General features: G+C 39.4%; 1 protein-coding gene across 3 annotated transcripts in view; it reads left to right on the forward strand.

Moving 5' to 3' along the window:
* GIPC2 (GIPC PDZ domain containing family member 2) overlaps positions 1-21,549 on the forward strand; it is a 72,830-nt gene that overhangs the window by 41,178 nt on the left and 10,103 nt on the right. For all 3 annotated transcript variants that reach the window (XM_073234174.1, XM_073234173.1, XM_073234175.1), the window contains 2 exons: positions 3,570-3,676; positions 8,510-8,591. In XM_073234174.1, coding sequence (XP_073090275.1) covers positions 3,570-3,676; positions 8,510-8,591 — 189 coding nt within the window. The remainder of the gene's footprint in view (positions 1-3,569; positions 3,677-8,509; positions 8,592-21,549) is intronic.

The raw sequence follows: 21,549 nt of genomic DNA on the forward strand, positions 1-21,549 counted from the left end.
TTTTTTCTTTTTTTGACATAAAACGCCCTTTCTCTGGGTAGAGGACAAAAACGGGAGTTCTGTGATTGTGAATTCTTATCACAACCTTAATGCATATCTCTGGGTTCTGTTTTACTTTTAAAAACCAGACCCGAAATACTTTCTGTTTAAAGATATTTTACCTAATCTCTTAGCATCATTTTGCTTACACCTATTTTTTTTTGCAACTTACCCTTATGGAGTCTTTCCAAAGCAGTTAGCCTAGTTTTCCTAGCAATAAGTCCTGGTTTCACACTTACTTCATCAGCTTATGTACTTTTAAATTAAATTATCTAATTAGAATAGCAGATACAATTGCCACAGAAGGCTTTGGGAACAAACGTGACTGCATCCTGGTGATGTCCAGCTCAGTTGTGGGAGCAGCTGTACGCTTGCGTCCTGTGCCCCAAGGCCTGCCCAGGCAGGCGGGTCACTATGCTGCACTGGAGTTAACACCCTTGAATCCAGTGAATCCAGCTGGCTGCAGGCCAATTAGGAGGGTCTGTGGTGTGAACTGCCTCCCTCCCATCATTCAGTCCCCAGAGAGGCCTCATGCAAATTAATGGAAAGTGACTGATTTAGTGCTTGGCCTGGCTAGTTAGGCATGTTTAGACAGGCCGGCACCCCAAAAGTAGGCCAGACTAAAAAAAATTTTCAATCTTTAAAACATTTACAAAAATAGGACATTTTTATTCTCTCTGTGGGTGAATAGGATCATCCACCTAGTTTTCGTGTATAAACTGTTTGATTTATGTCTCTGAGTCAAAGGATTGTGGAGAAACATGGCTTCTGTTTCCTTAGCCCTAAAAACTGCCTCTCTGGAGTCCTGGCCAAGCCAGAACTTAAAATTGAACTTCTGGTGCCACCAAGTGGTTAGTTTTGAGATCACTCTGCTGGAGAAGATGGCTTGACAAACACAGTAATGACAAAAAACCCCCAAAAAACCTGGGTTGAATTAGGCAGAGCACAGAAGAGTTTTAGAACAATGAAACTATTCTGTATGACACTGTGATGGCAATTACATATCATTGCACGTTTGTCCAAACCTGTAGAATGGACAACACCAAGAGTGAAGCCTAATGTGAACTATGGCCTTCAGGTCCTTTGATGTGTTGGTGTGGTTCATTGATTGTAGCAAATGTACAGCTCTAGTGGGGGATGTTGGTAATGGGGGAGGCTATGCGTGTGTGGGGGGCAAGAGGTATTTGGGAAATCTGTATTCTCGATTTTGCTATGAATCTAAAAGTGCTTTAAAAAGTGAAGCTTATTAAAAACACAAAACTTCCACTCTGCACAAACAGTTTTCCCTCTAGCTAATGGTGTTGCATGTAAAAGCAAGGTAAGACAGAGACATCATCTAGACAGCCTGGCTGACTTCTCAAGCATGATGACAATCCCTTCATGAGGTTTCCTCGATCCAGAGTCTGAGTCCTTAGCTTTGTAAACCCCAGAAACCTCTTATTTTTTTGCAGTGTCCAGAGTCGTTCAATTTTTCAGGGTTATGGCATGCTCATGAAAACCTTAAGAGCCTTGTTAGTAGGTTGGAATGTCCATATATAACTTTACAGTTAGAAGTGAGTATGTAGTGGTAGACCAGAACACATTTCCCACTGAGCAGTTCATTTTCCACCCTGTAGGAGATTTATATGGGAATACAAATCACAGCAGGTACATTACTTGGTGAAATCACAGTGCGGTGGTGTGTGTGTGTTGTGGGAGAAAGGGGACGTGAGGCTGTCTGTCTTGAAGGTGAGTATCATTAGGCTGCATCTCCCTTGACCACTGTAGATCTATGCATAACTCAGACCTGGGAATACATTGCTGGGCAGTGCAGAATCCTGGACAATCTTATGACAGACTGACCTCATCTTTTTCTTTGGGCACTTGTTTGGAAACTCTGTGTTGAACATCTTGCTGCTGTTGATCCATTTTTCCTCAGACAGGGCACAGTTGCTACTGGCAGGGCAAATGCTCTAGGCTTCCTGCTACAGTCCTAGTCTCCGGAGATGGTGTCTGGTCAGCATGATGAATGTTAACATCATCAACCACCGGTTACAGGGTTTTGCTTAGGGAAATTAATTATTGCATGATAATTTTAAATTATTTCATTCTCAGGAAAACTTATGTTTTATGCTATGTCCCCAAATGCAGGGTAAAATTAATATGTAAAATCCTTAACTGCTTTGGAGTAGGTTCCCAATAGTAAGACGGTACTTGTTGAAGATGGGAATTATTCTAGATTCTAAGTAAGAATGCTTTTGAGCAGGCCACTTGATGTCTGTGTCTTGAGAGCTTTGTACAGACCTCACTACCTCCTTCACATGGCAGCCTGCCCCATGGTTCCTCACTGAATTCAGTTATCTCCAGTTCCTGGTGCAGCCCCATCCCCACCTCCATCCTCACCTCAGACTGCTGCCATGTTCTCTCGGTCAAGGGCAGGATATTTGTAGAAGTTATGGGTTGGTAGCCTATGAGTAGAATCTGATCCACAGATCTCTCATTTTTTGCCAATATGGTGTTTTAAATGTTTGACCTAATTGCCAAAACTTAAAAAATAAGAAGATTCATGAAAAGTTCTAAGTATTCAGTTTCTTTGCAGAAAGTAGGTTTGGCTGTGCAGGGTCTACATTCCCACTGGGCAGTGAGTTACTGGAGTGGCCTCTATAGGGCATGCCCTCGGAGTTATCCTCGGTCTCCCTCACTCTACCCTTTCATCATTTATGTCATTGCTCGATGTGGGGGATGTGGGGTGCCTCCCGGGGCATCGGAGAAACAGAAATAAAGGAGACAGGACAAGTGTAAGGGAAGCAGTGGCTTCCCATGAACTCTTGCTCCCTGTTCTCTTCACTGCCTTCTGAGAATTCCTTTCTTAGAAACTGTTCCCAGCCTCTTTAGAACCCTGCTTCTCTCAGTGTGTCACCTCTGAATTTATCCCTTGTGCTTGCAAGAGGTATGGTACTGGAGTGTCACTGGGGAAAGCATACAGACCTTGGGATCACAAGACTTGGATTTGAATCCTAGCTCTGCTCCTTACTGATTTCAATTTCCTTTTCTGTAAAATGAGGGCTGTAACTTGCCTTATATTTGGCATGAGTATTAAACAGGATTTTGTATAGAGATCCTCAAGCAGAAAGTAGGTACTCAAACAATAGTGCCTCTGTCCCTTTATTCTGTCAAGACGTGACTCTCCCTTCGTCATGACCTTGATGAAGTACAGCTAGACTTCTGCCTCTGCTTTCCTGCCATGTGCACCTCTTTCTTATGATAAAGCCCAGTTTTATTTTTTATTCCTTATAACTTCATCTTCCCATGTATGCATTTTGCATATTTCCCTTTTCTTTTTGTAGCCAGACCTCTCACTGAGACTCCCATATGAGAATAATGGGTGGCAGGTGAATTTATTTTGTTTTGAGCAATTCTATAAGAAGGCATACTTTTCAAATCTCTACAATAATTATACATAGTTTTGTGGTGGAAACTACATTAGCTTTTATAGCATTCTGTTGGAATTCTTTAATTGCATGTCGTTTCCCATCATTGTATGTTTATAGAAATAGAGCCGAGGTCAAATGCTGGAAAGTCGTCAGCAGGGAAAATGGGTACTGGAAGGGGGACACTTCGCCTGAGATCAAAAGGTCCTGCCACCGTGGAGGAAGAGGTATGTTATGTTCATTTCATTCCCATTCTGCTTGGAAACATGTGGACATTCATGTTTGCTAGAGCTGAAAATAAAGGTAAAATCATGCAGTTAAATAAAATACCATACATTCTAATTAAAGCATGGATTTTAATTCATTGCCTACTTAAACATTATGAAAGTTATTGAAGGTGTTTAAGAAGGAAAAACAGACTAAGTGCAGTAAAAGAGGTTGTGATCTATAACAGTCTTTGGCTACCTGCAGACAACCTTTCCTTGAGTCTGTAGACAGCTGCACTGGCTCAAAGGCTTAAATAACCAAAGCTCTCTGAGGGCCAAGAGCCACCTGCAGTAGTGTATATGCTTTAGATTTTGATAATGAAATATTGTATTTGTGAATTCTAGTGTCCTCAGGTAAAACATTTTGTAGCCATCTCTGACTTTCTATTTCATGACACACGTCCCTTTCAGGAGCAGATCTTGGGGGATCTGCCTCCACAATAGACAGGAGTCCACAGCTTCTCACCACTGTGGCCCAAGGCATCCACGTCTCATCCTCAGTACTGCAGGCACTTTCTGTTTACTCTTCCTGCTCCCCCCGAGCCCTCTTTCCCTCTGTGCTCAGCACAGCAGCCAGAATTCTCCTTTAAAAACACAAGTGAGATTGTTACTTTTCTGTTGAAAACCCTTGGGTGGCATCCTATGTCACTCAGAATAAAAGCTAATGCCTTCATGGTGACCAACATGACCGGACTCTGCATTTCTTCTCTGACCTTATTTCCCCCCACTCTCCTCCTGCTCTGTCTACTTCACTCACGCACGCTGGCCCCACATACTCCAGACTGTCCCCACCACAGGGTCTCTGCACTGCTGTTACCTGGACCGGAGTGCCTTGCCCCTTCACGGGCGTGCTTTGCTCCCTTGCCTTCTTTAGGTTTCTGTCCACATACCACCTTATCTAAAAGGCCTTCTGTATCTTGTATAAATAGCATTTCTCACTGCCCTTCCCACTGCCCAGTCTTCCTTGCCCTTAATTTTCTTCAAAGCAGTTAACAGTAGGACTTGTCTGACCTTTGTGTTCTTTGTATCTATTGTCCAGCTCCTTTGCTCATGGCTCTTGTTTACTGTTGTATCCCCAGCACCAAGAACAGTACCTGACACATCGAGGGAGCTCAAATTCAGCTAATGCTGAATGAATGAATGAATAAATGATTCATTTATGCTTGAGAAGAGTAAGGGTCTTGTTGATTGACTGGGTCAGAATTTGAGTGAAGACAGCAGAAGAAAAGACAAATGTAGGGAAGAAGGGTGGAGGAAGAGAATAACAGGGATTAAGTGTGGAAGTGCTAAGGACTGAAAGTGGCAAGTGTCAGGTCTGCGCACAACAATGAAGACGGTGGTGACAAGCCTGTGGGTGGAGCGGCCGTCAGGCAGGCTGCCGAGGTAGGGAGCCCCCTGCAGGCAGGGGCCCAGGTATCAGACCCGGCTTGTCTCTCAGTGTGTGCACATGAGCCTAGGGTTCCCCGTGTGTTTGAAGGGCAAACAAGTGAGACAGGTGAGCAGTTCAGAGGCTGTTTTCCCAGAGTGGGATCCCAGAGCTTAAGGCGTGATGGTGTCCAGGGCCAGTCACAGGGGCAGGCAGCTGGAGCAGACGCCCAAGGAACTGTGAGGCCAAGGTTGTCCTTTCGAATGTTGCAGTCACCCAGGATGTTGTCAGTTTGGGGGAATTCAGAGGGAGATTCCAAAATGTGTACTTTTGTCCTGGCTGAATGAAAGGATTGATCTGGCAGCAAATGGCAATGGCGAGACCTGGGAGAGCCAAAAGCATTTGAAGATGAGGTATGAAGATGTGCGTGAACGAGCTTGGGGCAGTGACTTCTGGTCATTCCAGGCCTTTACTTTTCCAGTGCCTGGCACACTGCCAGCATATTGCTGCAGACCAGTAATGGTCTAGCGAATGAAGGAAGAAACCCTGGGGGAAGAAAGGACTCCATAAGAGAATGGAAGGACGGTGCGGGGGAGCTGGCAATGGGGGCGCAGAGAACCCGTCTGCACTTTCCAGTGGACGCTGTGAGGAAGTGAAGGACAGAGTTTAAAACTGCTTGCAAAGGAAGCAGGGTAGGCAGGAAAAGCTCCATGTTGCTTCAGGAGGGTCTTCTAGTAGTTAACATAATAAATATTTGTTGAGCACCTCATTGTGTAAGATGCTGGGATGAATAAGAGCAGCTGAAAGATCTGTTTGGGAAGTAGGAAAGATTCATTCGAAGATAGACATCTGAAACTCCATTCCTGTTTGTACAGCCTGTTTCATTAAATAGGGCAACTAAAAATAGCTCATAATGAAAGGAAAAAGCTAGTTTGGTGCTAATATTAAATTTGATACAAGTGACTTTTGATCTAATTTCAAACACTAATGGGTTTATAGGTTTGAAACAAGTCACCCCCTTATAACTTAGCACAAATTCTGAAAATGGTGGAAGAGACTCCACTTTCATCCCTTGTGATTTATACAGTGTGTATTTGTTGAGAAAGACATAATCCAGGTGCTGAAGGTACAAAGATGAATAAAGACCTTTTTTTTCCTCTAAAGGGAGAGAGCCATGAAAGGAAACCATTACAAACCACAGGGACAGGGCTGATGTCCCAGAGGAGGGGCTGATCAGGGAGGTCGGGGGTGGGGAAAGTGGGGAGTGTAGGGACGGTTTCCATCCAGAAGAAAGGATTGTTGATTAACGATGGGAAGGGTGTTCTGGGCATTAAACAGTTGGGTTTGGGGACCTTGTAAGTGTCTGTGGGATTGGAGTCTCCGCTGCTAGAGGTACCTGGTGGAGGGTGATGAAGCAGGTGTGGGCTGGGTCAGGATGTGAAAGACCTGTGGATGCTGGAGGAGCCCTTTAAAAATTGGGAGGAGAGCAACCTAATCAATTTTGCCTTTTAAAAAAATCTGTTGGTTCTGGGGGATGGGCTGTTGGGCAGGGTGGATTTTCAGGATGAAGACTGCAGGCAGGGAGACAATTAGCTAACCTCTGCAAATAAGAAAAGATGAGGACTTCACCCACACCTTCAGAAGGTGAATGGAATAGCCGTGATGAGATCAAGAACTAGGAGGTAGAGCAGTAAAATATTGATGTCTAATTGTGCCTGAGAAGTATTGCTACTTGTTAGGAAGACTTACAGTTTGGCTGGCTGGATACAAATGTAAACAACTTAAGGTACTTTTGTATACCTTGTTGCTTTACACAAACCATGTATGATGCACGGGAAAGCAGGTGAGAATGGGTATATTGTGTTTCTTATGGTTTTTAAGGCTTAGTTCAGATAAATAAAAATATGAGAAAGTTGTGAAAATTTTCTCAAGGATATAAAAACAAAATTTTATTTGCAATAAAATGCATATTTTAAAATAAGTTTGGAGAATACAAAGCAACATCTTTATAACAGTATTAAAAGTATTATGAATTATTACAATCTAATATTGAATTCTGCATTGGCACCTATATTTGAGTATTTAACATCGCTGGGTAATTTATTTTTTAGCTATGAAGCCATTTAAAAGCAAGTATTGAAATAAACAGTGTATTACCAGCCTTTAGCAAATATTATATCAAGATTTAAAAAAAAATATATATGTAATTATGTTTTTCACTGAATTTTTTAATAATAGGTTTATGATGAACAAGAATGTTTTGATACCATTAATACATACAAATTATTAAAACATTTCATCATGATCTCATCATATAAAATTTCTATTTGTGTGTATTTTACAATGTATACAGTATATTAATGTGGTAATACCTGTGTGTAATTTATAAAAAATACATACTGTTAAAAAATGATTAAAGAAGACATGTTTAGCTGATATAAACTTTATTTAATACTTATATAAGTGGACAGTCTGCAAAATGGGAAAGGAAGGCAAGAAGCTTTCAGAGGATAAAGAATAAAGAAGAGGGAAGAGAAAAATAGAAAATAGCTGCTTGGCTAGGGCCATGTAGTTAGCCTTGTTTGGGTGAGGAGGCCCGGAGTTGGCTCAGCGTTTGGGGACTGGCTGATTGAATGTGCTGCGTGTCTGGTCAGATGGAGCATTTCTAAGGGCACAAAAGTTATCTAGGTTTGGGTGTGCTGATGCATCCCTGGCAGGGGTATTTCTTGGGCCTAGAGGGTATTTCAACCATACAATAAAAGTGAATACAAAATAAATAATGAGGGTATGTGTTCTGAAATGTTTTACTCTTGGGTGATCCATTAAAGGGAGACCCTGGCCTGTACCGCAGAGACCAAGGCCTTTTTTGTGGTGCCCAGGGGCCCTTTACTGTGAGTCACGCCGGCACTTTCGTGGTTGCTGTACCGTGCTGTCCACTGACCTGGTTCTGCCTCTGCACACGGGCTTGGCGTACCCATTGCCTTCCACTTGTGGGGCCCTCTCCAGCTCATCTGACACTGGTTCACCCTTGAAAACACAGTCCTTAAGTCACCTGCTTTCTGAAGTATTTTGTGACTCTTTCGTATGTCCCTGTGCCTTTTATAACCTTTAAAATTTGTCCTCATTATTGTTAAATAATTATTTATTTTCACATTGTCTCACCTTCTTGGTTGCTAGCTACTTGGAGATTTTGTTCCTGGCTTTTCTAATTTGAATCCATAACACTTAACACTGACGTTAAAAATAAATATTTACTGTATTGATGTGTACTGAGTTACAGACTACATTCTAGATAGAGTTCCATTTAAATTAGCTCAAGTACACAACGATGAACTGGCTCAACATCAGATTTTCTTCTTTGTTAGCCTTGACATTCAAAAGACTTCATATAGAGATGTAATACCTCGTTTCTCTTTTCTTTGATGAAGCTCTCTGAAACCAAAGCAAAGGCAATTGAAAAGATTGATGATCTTCTTGAATTATACATGGGAATTCGAGATATTGAATTAGGTAAGATAACACTATTTTAAAGTCTTATATTTTAAAATTTGATAGAACTTAATGCTTATTTATGTCATGCTTGCATTTATAGTTAATGACACTTTTCAAGATAAAAAAAAGTTTGTGTAGTGATAAAAGGCATAATGAAAATAAAGGTAACAAAGAATAATGAAAAGAAGACCTGGCTCTTACCACTCAGTAGCGGTAAGGCCTTAGAGTCAACTTTTCTGTACTTCAATTTTTAATCTAATCAACTACAATAACAATTTTCCTTCATAGGGTTGTTTTATGGATTAAAAAATATATATATAAAAATAATTTTTTAAATGATATATCTGAGACATCAGATTTACATCATTTAAATTGTGTATTATATTAAAGATGTGCACATTTAATAAGGTTACTGAAACACTGAGCAATGAATCAGAAATATGAAGAGAAAGGACACACCTGGCATATGACTGATAAACGCAGTTGAGCAATTGAATTTTTGTGTATTTCTTACGTCATTGTCAGGTGTCAGGGTCTTCATCGACTGCAAGTAACAAAACAATAATAACAGCATACTGAATTCCAAGGGACTTAAGGGAAAAAAGGAGGGAAATGCATTGTTTCTTATAACTGAGAAGTTCAGGGGCAGATATTGGCTTCAGAGACGGCTGGATGCAGAGTTCTCACACTGCCACCAGGATGTGATTTCTCTCCTCTCCATTCTGGCAGCATTTCGGGTCCCCCTAGCATTCCCCCAGAAGCTTCAGGCCCTCCCTTCTGGGCTTGTGTCTCCACCCTCTGTACCTTAGCACAGGTACTGAGGGAAAGAGGAATTACTTTCCAAGTCATTCAAACAAAACACTCAGGATTGACTGATTGGGCTGATTGGCTGCCTTGAGCCAGTCACTGACGCCAGGGGGATGGTGAGGTCCGTCCGGGTCAAATGCTCCACGTCTGGAGCTGAGAGTGACTCTGAAATACAAGGGCTGAAATTGTGAAAGGTCTGACTGTTCCCATGCAGAAGCAAGATAAATGTCCCCTTAAGAAGGGCAATTGAATCATGGGTGGGGAAAGAGTAAATATGAATTGTGGTGGGGTTGATGCCTGCGTTCATCCATGGGTGTGTGCTTGTATCAGGTACTTTATACTTTTTTAAGTCAAAGACTTGGACTGTTATTTTACCTGTTATCAGGTATTTTGCTCTAGTTCCCAGGTGGGTATTTGAAGCTCATTCTTCCCTGTTCTATTTCTACTCATCTTCCCTTTTTTTAGTACCTTTTTTCATATTTTTTCTTGCCAGTGTGAACTTGTAAAGTAAAATTTCCATGTTGGATGTACAGATGATATTTATAACTGAAAAATATTTGTACTCTTTCTAGCTCCTAGAAGTGAAATACAAAATTTGCATATGGTAGATCCTTGCTCTCCACAGACAAGTTAGAGCTGAGATGATCTTACAGAAAGCCAGTGTCTTAAAACTTTTCTTCCTAATCCTTTTGTATTTGGGAAAACAGAGATTTGTGTAAATGATATGAGCCTGTGACAGTTATGCAAATGATTTGCAAATGAGAACAAAGTGTATTTAGAAATGGCAGTGCTCTTAAACTCAGGTAATATTTGTTGGAAATTAATATATCTCTGTTCAGTTGAGAAGTTTTCAAATAGTCTAACTATGAATATTGTAAGATTCAAAAACTACCAAATCAATCAGTAGATTTTGATGAGCTCAAATTTATGAAAACCATACTTTTCAAAGGTGAGAACTTAAAAACAGTCCTCAACTTTAACTTAATTTTGGGTATAGGCCTTATAGTTACTTAATTATAAATTGGGAATGGTTAAGTAAGTTAATTTGATTTTTTGTTATTAAATATATACAAGTATACATGGAAGAATGTTGGATAATGGCACAAGTAATTACAAATGAATTGAGAAACAGCTCTTTAAGAATCAATTTTCTTTCACTTGGACAGATTCAGGACAGTAAATATTCCTCACAAATTCCTTGTGAATTAACTAGCAATCCCATTATAAAGTTAATCATTTGTAGCCAGTTCCTTGAATGAAGTGAAAAGTCATTATCATTACACACAGTTAGCACCATGATCAGTCACCTGGGGAGGTAAAGTTTAAGGGAAGTAATTATTTGAAGAATGTCAACATTGTTAAACCAGGAATTTCATCATTCAGATCTGATTAGTATGAAATATAAATCACAAATGTGACATTGATTCAATAGATGAATATATTTACCTGTTTGTATTCCCAGTGTTCTTAGCTTTCAGAAATGTTAAATCTTAACACAAATTACATTGACATTGTTATTCTGGAGTTGTTAATTTAAATTTACATTAAAAATTTAAAAAATAACATGCCAACAAAATGACTAAAACTAAAATACTGTTCTCAAAACAGCATTGGGATGTATTTATGATTTGAAAATGGAAAATAATTCAAATGAGTTTATGTAGGAAGTAACCTGGAAGGTGACAGTGCTTTGTTTGGTTGTAAAGTTAAGTTGTGAACTATAATTTTTCAACCAACACGAAGCCAGCATAGGTTGCTTTGGAATATTATCCATAGGGGGAAAAATGGCTTCTGAAAGATTTTGTATCCTATAAGACCTACTTTTAGGGAAAGTTGTGTCACATAATTTTCTTTATGAATATTTAAGTCAACTGTGTAAATTGTATATAGAACTACAATATATTCTGATATCAACTTTAGAAGTTTGGAGATTATCCTAGCAACCTCAGAATTTTAGGATTTCTAACTTATTAAAAGATCCGGAAGTACATGGAAAGAAAATTTGAATAATAGTTTCTAGGTCATTTTTTCATACAAAATATTTTCTCTTAAAAGTATGCAATAATGGTGTTTTAATAGGTAATTACATTTCTTCCTGGGATGATTTTCTTCAGTGAATTCAAAACAATGAACACTATAGAAAGTCATCTGTCTCAGATTAAGCCAATGAAGTTTAAAAATATGTTTTCATTAGAAGAGCATATTCTACATTGGCTGTGGTTTTCATGTTTGACTCATGTCTAAGTTGCTTGAAGTGGGTTGATATTTATAAAAAGTCTTAGGGAAAGTAAATTCTGAAGACCTTCCATAAGAGGAGATACAATTACAGATTTAATGGTTAATTAGTGGTTAATTAGCAATGTGATGACTAATCTTTATTCCTGCTATTATCATTTTATAGGTTTGAAAACAGATTCTGAGAGGTTTGATAACTTGCCCAAGGTCAGCTAACAAAAGTTGAAATTGAATTCTGGGACTTTGATACTAAGATTGTTCACCTGCAATAATATCTAATGTCTAAAGGTTATGTTTAAGTATTAAGTGGAAAATATAGATTGACCTATATAACCAAACTAAGATTGGATGGAAAAGGTGTTGCTGTAACAATGTAAAAATATTCTCAAAATGGCCACTAGAGGACAGCACTTAGGTGCTATATGTGGTAAAACAATTCTCTTACTGGAATATTTTTTGCCAGATTGTCTTCAGGTGTTAAATATTGCAGTATATTTCATATCTGTTATAGTTAACAGATGAAAAGCATTTTGAGTAGTTGTCATTATGTTAATGTGGTACAACTTTCTAAAAAGTACTACATTTTGTTTAAGTTTCGTTTTGCTTTTCTCTTAAATCAGAAAAACATTCTTTTATCAAAAAGGATAAAATTATGCCAGTTAATTTCTCCTGTAAAGTGGTTAAAATCTCTGTTTATGTTTTATGCACTATCAAAAAACTCATGTTTCAGTATATGTCCTTTTTTAATTTTTAAAAAAATTCACATAGCAAATTACCTGTTTTAAAATATTTATGGACTACTGTATTGCATATAATATTTCCAACACAGTTATGAGGCTGCGTAATTGGTGTTTTGTCACTTTTTTTTTTTTACTTTTCTGCTATGTCACAATGAGTGCATGAGTGAGATTACATAGTTTGGGTGTGAGGCTATAGCATTCTGCCAGACCAGGAGTTCCTGGAAGGCAGATAACCTTACGCAGTTTTTTAATCTCAGCAACTATCACATACCTCTCTCAGAGTAAATACTTGGTAAATGTTTGTGGACTCAATGTCTGTTGAGAGGAAGAAAAATAGTGAATTCACAGGGAGTGTGAGTCCTAATTTCATTAGTTTGAAGCTTTAATGCTTGGGCAGCTTTGAGCCTTAATTGCCATATCTTTGTAAAAGGGGTACATTAAAAACAACCTCAGTTTAATGCCAATGCGTTATTAAATAATATGCATAAAGTTCCTGACACATCATAAATAATAAGCATAGCGAATGTCATTCTTAACAATGATCACTAATAATCATTACTAGTAATACTGGTAGCAGTAGTAGAGGCAGAACACATAGGACTGTATGCCTGGAGGTCTGACCAAACTCTCTGGGGCTGTATTTAGTGTGGGTCTTTTTTTTTTTTCACTTTTCTGCTGTGCCAGCATGAGTGCATGAGTGAGATTATACAGTTTGGATGTAAGGTTATAGCATGGGCATCTTAAACCATCATTTTTCTCACTTTGTGACTAAGGGGTCCAAACTAAGGAGATTTAAAAGAGCTTTTAAGTCAGATAGGACAGGGAATGTATTGTTCCTGGGCTCAGCACCCTAGACAAGACTGCTGAACTTTCTAAGGTACCAAAACCATGTACCTAGGTGTTCCTTATAGCTGTGTATATATGTGTGTATGGTTGATTGAGTTCCATTAGTGAACATCTGATCCCTGTCATTGTTTGCCTCAGCACTTAAGACTGTCAGTCGTCTGCGCTGTTAGTTTCTGCTTCAGTGATCTGTATTTACTTACATCTTTTATCTGGGTGCATCTTATTTCTCCCTCAGTGAGGCTATGTATCACCCATATGTCAGTATAATCTTTAGGTAACTGTCTCAGTAACTGTTGTCTGTAGGGCCTATGAAAAATATTCGCAATGGCAGACTAAGTAAAACTCTGAACTTGAGTCCTACTTTTGCAATACTTAGCTTAAGTTTTGGTTACTCTTTTTTTCACATCCTGGTTACAGGGCCAGAGTTCTGGGCTTTCCTTTCTCCAGTGCATGCTAACTGTGCCAGTGCAAAGATTACTTAAGTGTAATCACACAGCCGCCTCCTGTGCCTTCCTGTCGGCCAGCCCGGACTACACATAAGACACTGAGCTAGTTCCTATGGGCGTAAAAGACTGAGTAAGCTATTCAAGATCTGTTGGGAATTTATTCTCCAATAGGAGAGAAAATACATAGATGAAAATAATGATAATACACAGCAATGTTGAATATGCACTGAAAGACCTTATTACTCAGAGTGTGGTGTGGGGACTGGTAATATCTGGGAGCTGTTAGAAATGCAGAATCTCAGGCCTTGCTGCAGAACTGCTGCAACAGAATCTGCATGTTGCCAAGATCGCAGGTGATTTGTCTGCACAGAGTATAAAGAGCTCTGGCAGAAGGTGTTGGGGAATGCAGATAACACTTCCAGTTGTGGACACAGGATTTCATGGAGGAAGGAGCCTTGAAAGAGGAAAGATTTTGATGGTGGAGCTGGTGATTTGGAGGAGGTTATCCTAGGCAAAGGGAGGAAGGAGGTAGGATGGTGTTTTGCGTGGTAGATTTCTGAAGTCATAGTAGTAGCATAGAGGAACACAGCTATTTGAGAGCCAGGGGTGCTTTGGGTCAGAATGCCAGACTAGGGTTTAGAGTTTTTAAGGTATGCATTGGTAACCCAAAGAATATTTTTATATTTGGGAATGATGCAGACAACCTCAAATGTGGAAAGGAACTTCATGGCCCTATTGTTTCATTACCTAATAGGATCAGAACTGTGCTTTAGACAGAGAAGTCTAATATGCCTAAGCGGGATGGTTTGCTGACTAGAATTGGAGGTTAAGAAAACTGTGGTAGCAGTGGGAATGGAAGGCAAACGAGCAGATTGGAGAGATGGCAAAGGTGAAAACAAGGGGAAGCAGTGTCTGGTACACAGGCAAGAAGACAAAGGTAACAGAGAGAATGATCACCCAATAATGGTAGTGGTGGAAGCAGGAAAAAGGGTAGCAAGTTTTTTCAGAAGAGGTATTTGATTTCCCGACACGCTGGTTGAGGTAGTGACAGAACACCTGGGAAGACCTCCCCACTGCTTACTCAGAAATGGGCATTTGGAACTCCTGAGCAAAGTCAGAGATGGAAGCAAAGGTCTGGAACTTCCCTGAAGCAAGGTTCTGGGTAAGCTGGATGCATCTGGGAGCTCCGAGGCAAGATGACATCCGGTAGGAGGAGCACGGACAGAAGCCCCGGGTTTTGGGGAGTGTCAGTAGAGTACTGATTACTAAGCTCTTGGTTTCTTAGTGTGTGAAATGTACTCTGCAGGCAGCTTTACTTTTTTCTTGACTACACTACTACGACTGCTGAAAACGCAGAAGCATTCCTTATAGACATTTAAGTGTTTCTTAATGGCTTAGGAAATAATTTCCAAGATACAGCCAGTAGCCGTGAGCATACAGTGTAAATATTGTAAGCCAGCCATAGTTTTAGTACCTTAAACTGGTCCTAATTAAAAAAACAACTTTCTCTGCAGTGTGCATGTATCTACTCTATTTTTTTAATTTTGGTATCATTAATCTACAATTACATGAAGAACATTATGTTTACTAGACTCCCCCCATCACCAAGTACCCCCCACACCCCATTACAATCATTGTCCATCAGTGTAGTAAGATGCTATAGAATCACTACTTGTCTTCTCTGTGTTGTAATACCCTCCCTGTGCCCCGCCCTGCATTATGTGTGCTAATTGTAATGCCCCCCCCGCCTTTTTTCCCCTTATCCCTTCTTTCTAACCCACCCTCCCCAGTCCCTTTCCCTTTGGTAACTGTTAGTCCATTCTTGGGTTCTGTGATTCTGCTGCTGTTTTGTTCCTTCAGTTTTTTTCTTTGTTCTTATACTCTACAGATGAGTGAAATCATTTGGTACTTGTCTTTCTCCACCTGCCTTATTTCACTGAGCATAATGCCCTCTAGCTCCATCCATGTTGTTGCAAATGGTAGAATTTGTTTTCTTCTTATGGCTGAATAATATTCCATTGTGTATATGTACCACTTCTTTATCCATTCTTCTACTGATGGACACTTAGGTTGCTTCCATTTCTTGGCTATTGTAAATAGTGCTGCAATAAACATAGGGATGCATGTGTCTTTTTCAAACTGGGATGCTGTGTTCTTAGGGTAAATTCCTAGGAGTGGAATTCCTGGGTCAAACGGTATTTCTATTTTGAGTTTTTTGAGGAATCTCCATACTGCTTTCCACAATGGCTGAACTAATTTACATTCCCACCAGCAGTGTAGGAGGGTTGCCCTTTCTCCGCAACCTCACCAACATTTGTTGTTGTTTGTCTTTTGGATGGTGGCAATCTTTACTGGTGTGAGGTGATATTTCATTGTGATTTTAATTTGCATTTCTCTGATGACTAGTGATGTGGAGCATCTTTTCATGTGTCTGTTGGCCATCTGAATTTCTTCTTTGGAGAACTGCTCACCTCCTCTGCCCATTTTTTTTTTTTGAGAGGGCATCTCTCATTTATTGATCAAATGGTTGTTAACAACAATAAAATTCTATATAGGGGACTCAATGCACAGTCATTAATCAACCCCAAGCCTATATCTCAACAGTCTCCAATCTTCTGAAGCATAACAAACAAATTCTTACATGGTGAACAAGGTCTTACATAGTGAATAAGTTCTTACATGGTGAACAGCGCAAGGGCAATCATATCACAGAAACTTTCAGTTTTGATCACGCATCATGAACTATAAACAATCAAGTCAGATATGATTATTCGTTTGATTTTTATACATGATTTATATGTGAATCCCACATTTCTCCCTTATTATTATTATTATTATTTTTTAATAAAATGCGAAGGTGGTAGATAGATGCAAGATAAAGGTAGAAAACATAATTTAATGCTGTAAGAGGGCAAATGTAGATGATCAGGCCTGTGCCTATAGACTAAGTATTAATCCAAGCTAGACAAGGGCAACAAAACATCCATGGATGTAGAAGATTTCTCTCAAAACAGGGGGGTGAGGTTCTAAGCCTCCCCTCTGTTGGTCCCCAATTTCTCTCCTCATGGCCCCCCTGCAACTGTGCCTGTCTTAGGTTGTTCCTCCCTTGAGGAATCTTACCTGTCTCTGGCTAACCAGTCATCTTCCGGGGCCATACAGGGAAATGTAAAGTTGGTAAGTGAGAGAGAAGCCATATTGTTTGAAAAGGTTAGCTTTTTACTTCTTTGCAGATTTATGCCCTGTGGCTTCTATGCCCAGCATTTGTCTTGAGGTATCTTTACCACTTGAAAGAATTACGATACTCAGTAATTTTTGATATGAGGCACTAATTCTACTAAAGGGTTGTAAGTAGGAAGGAAGAAGAAAAGCTATAGAAGTAGCAGACGGAAGAAAACATGGGAAGATTGATTATTTCTTTGACATATCTTCTTGTAGAGTAACATAAGCATATATAGGTTTTAAACTACTAATTAAATTTTGTACATACATTAACTTAATAGGAATACAGCTACATAACAAAAGCAGACCTACAATTACCAGCCATATCCAGTGAAACCAATAAAACCAGTTAGGTACCCTAGGCATTTGTGAAAACTTATCAATGATATGATGGATATTGTCTAACTGAATTTGAATAGTTTGAGAAAAATCAGAAAAATTAAAACAACACATTCCTGGGAACTGTTCATATCCCATGTGTTCTTTTAACAGTAGATAGTCTAGAGTCGCACAATTTTGGAGCACTGCAACTTGCACCTCTCCTAATTCTTGGTTGAGTTTTGACAGTATAGATCCAGTCAAATTTGTTGTTTAACTGTATGCACAGGACAGCTTAGATATTTCCTTCTTCATTCCAATGGCAAGTCCAGGAACCGGTGGGATGACTGCAGCTACAACTGCAGCAGCGCCAGGATCTGTAGCCAAATTAGGTTTTGATCCTCTGTATAAACACAAACAAACCCTTTGCCCACACTTTAATATGACCTTTATACCATTGTGAAGAACCTATTGGAGATCACCACATAGAAACTGCTTTTTTTTTTTTAAAGAGAAAGGAATATTATCAGAAAAATGTACTTCCATAGCTGATCATCTGACACCCTTTGAAAGATCAAAATTAAGGATATGTAAAGCATGCATTAATCGGTGATTTGCACTTAGTTTTATCCTATCAGGGAGTAATCCCCCTTTTATTTCTCTTTTTTTTTGTTATCATTAACTACAATTACATGAAGAATATTATGTTTACTAGGCTCTCCCCTATACCAAGTCCTTCCCCCACAAACGCCATTACAGTTACTGTCCATCAGCATAGCAAAATGTTGTAGAATCACTATTTGTCTTCTTTGTGTTGTCCAGCCGTCCCCTTTCTCTGAACCCCCCACATTATGCATGCTAATCGTAATACCCCCTTTCTTCTTCCCCCGCTTATCCCTCCCTACCCACCCATCCTCCCCAGTCCCTTTCCCTGTGGTACCTGTTAGTCCATTCTTGGATTCTGTGATTCTGCTGCTGTTTTGTTCCTTCAGTTTTTCCTTTGTTCTTATACTCCACAGATGAGTGAAATTATTTGGTATTTCCCTTTCTCTGCTTGGCTTATTTCACTGAGCATAATACCCTCTAGCTGCATCCATCTTGTTGCAAATGGTAGGATTTTTTTCTTCTTATGGCTGAATAATGTTCCATTGTGTATATGTGCCACATCTTCTTTATCCATTCATTTACTGATGGACACTTAGGTTGCTTCCAATTCTTGGCTATTGTAAATAGTGCTGTGATAAACATAGGGGTGCATCTGTCTTTTTCAAACTGGAGTGCTGCATTCTTAGGGTAAATTCCTAGGAGTGGAATTCCTGGGTCAAATGGTAAGTCTATTTTGAGCATTTTGAGGAACCTCCATACTGCTTTGTACAATGGTTGAACTAATTTACATTCCCACCAGCAGTGTAGGAGGGTTCCCCTTTCTCCACAGCCTCGCCAAAATTTGTTGTTTGTCTTTTGGATGGTAGCCATCCTTACTGGTGTGAGATGATACCTCATTGTGGTTTTAATTTGCATTTCTCTGATAATTAGCGATGTGGAGCATCTTTTCATGTGTCTGTTGGCCATCTGAATTTCTTTTTTGGAGAACTGTTCAGTTCCTCTGCCCATTTTTTAATTGGATTATTTGCTTTTTGTTTATTGAGGTGCATCAGCTCTTTATATATTTTGGATGTCAACCCTTTATTGGATCTGTCATTTATGAATGTATTCTCCCATACTGTAGGGTACCTTTTTGTTCTATTGATGGTGTCCTTTGCTGTACAGAAGCTTTTCAACTTGATATAGTCCTACTTGTTCATTTTTGCTTTTGTTTCCCTTGCCCAGGGAGATATGTTCTTGAAGAAGTTGCTAATGTTTATGTCCAAGAGATTTTTGCCTATGTTTTTTTCTAAGAGTTTTATGGTTTCATGACTTACATTCAGGTCTTTGATCCATTTCAAATTTACTTTTGTGTATGGGGTTAGACAGTGCCAGTTTCATTCTCTTACAAGTAGCTGTCCAGTTTTGCCAGCACCATCTGTTGAAGAGACTGTCATTTCCCCATTGTATGTCCATGGCTCCTTTATCATTTATTAATTGACCATATATGTTCGGGTTAATGTCTGGAGTCTCTAATCTGTTCCACTAGTCTGTGGCTCTGTTCTTGTGCCAGTACCAAATTGTCTTGATTACTGTGGCTTTGTAGTAGAGCTTGAAGTTGGGGAGCAAGATCCCCCCCACTTTATTTTTCCTTCTCAGGATTGCTTTGGCTATTTGGGGTCTTTGGTGTTTTCATATGAATTTTTGAACTATTTTTTCCAGTTCGTTGAAAAATGCTGTTGGTAATTTGATAGGGATTGCATGAAATCTGTATATTGTTTTGGGACCCCGATTCTTTTTTAGTGGGAATGGTATTTAGGAAATAGATCTGGCTGCTTTGTGTGCTCATTGCTGTTGGGGTGTACCTGCTTTCAGGCTCCCCCAGTGGATGGAGAAATGTGTGTGCCCATGGATTTACATGTGTATATATATGTATATAGATACATTTTAAAATTTATATATATATTAAGGTATCCCTGATATACACTCTTATGAAGGTTACACATGAAGAAACAATGTGGCTACTACATTCACACATATCACTGTGTCCCCCCCATACCCCACTGTGGTCACTGTCTATCACATCAGTATAGTAAGATGCCACAGAGTCCCTATTTGCCTTTTCTGTGCTATACTGTCTTCCCCATGATCCCCTGACACCATGTGTGTCAATCATAATACCCCTCAATCCCCTTCTCCCTCACTTCCCATCTGCCCTCCCACACCCCTCCCCTTTGGTAAGCGCTAATCCCTTCTTGGAGTCTGTGAGTCTTGCTGTTTTGTTCCTTCAGTTTTGCTTCATTATTATATTCCACAAATGAGTGAAATCATTTGGTACTTGTCTTTCTTGGCCTGGCTTATTTCACTGAGCATAATATCCTCCAGCCCCACCCATGTTGTTGCAAATGGTAGAATTTGTTTCTTTCTTATGGCTGAATAGTATTCTATTGTGTATATGTACCACATCTTCTTTATCCATTTATCTACTGATGGCCACTTAGGTTGCTTCCATATCTTGGCTATTGTAAATAGTGCTGCAATAAACATAGGGTGCATATGTCTTTTTGAATCTGAGAAATTATATTCATTGGGTAAATTCCTAGGAGTGGAATTGCCAGGCAAATGGTATTTCTATTTTGAGTTTTTTGAGGTACCTTCATACTGCTTTCCACAATGGTTAAACTAGCTTACATTTCCACCAGCAGTGTAGGACGGTTCCCCTTTCTTCACATCCTCGCCAGTATTTGTTGTTCTTAGTCTTTTTGATACTGGCCATCCTAACTGTTGTGAGGTGATATCTCATTGTGGTTTTAATTTGCATTTCTGTGATAATTAGTGATGTGCAGCATCTTTTCATGTGTGTTTTGACCATCTGAATTTCTACTTTGGAGAATTGTCTGTTCATTTCTTCTGTCCATTTGTTAACCAGTTATTTGCTTTTTCAGTGTTGAGGAGTGTGAGTTCTTTATATATTTTGGATGTTAACCCCTTGTCGGATATGTCGTTTACAAATGTATTCTCCCATACTGTAGGATTCCTTTTTGTTCTGTTGGTGTCCTTTGCTGTACAGAAGCTTTTTAGTTTGATGTAGTCCCACTTGTTCATTTTTTGATTTTGTTTCCCTTGCTTGAGGAGATGCATTCAGAAAAAAGTTGCTCATGTTTATATTGAGGAGATTTTTGCCTGTGTTGTCTTCTAAGAGTTTTATGGGTTCATGAATTACATTCAGCTCTTTGATCCATTTCGAGTTTACTTTTGTGTATGGGGATAGACAATCATCCAGTTTCATTCTCTTGTATGTAGCTGTGCAGTTTTGCCAACACCAGTTGTCGAAGAGGCTGTCATTTTCGCATTGTATGTCCATGGTTCCTTTATTGTATATTAATTGACCATATATGCTTGGGTTTATATCTGGGGTCTCTAGTCTGTTCCATTGGTCTGTGGTTCTGTTCTTGTGCCAGTACCAAATTGTCTTGATTACTGTGGCTTTGTAATAGAGCTTGAAGTTGGGGAGTGTAATTCCCCCTGCTTTATTCTTTCTTCTCAGGATTGCTTTGGCTATTCGGGGTCTTTTGTGGTTCCATATGAATTTTAGAACAATTTGCTCTAGTTTGTTGAAGAATGCTGTTGGTATTTTGAAAGGAATTGCACTGAATCTGTAGATTGCTTTAGGCAGGATGACCATTTTGACAATATTAATTCTTCCTATCCATGAGCATGGGGTGTGTTTCCATTTATTGGCATCTTCTTTAATTTCTCTCATGAGTCTCTTGTAATTTT

The sequence above is a fragment of the Manis javanica genome, chromosome 4 (genome assembly GCF_040802235.1).
Source record: "Manis javanica isolate MJ-LG chromosome 4, MJ_LKY, whole genome shotgun sequence".
In the NCBI taxonomy this organism is placed as follows: Eukaryota; Metazoa; Chordata; class Mammalia; order Pholidota; family Manidae; genus Manis; species Manis javanica.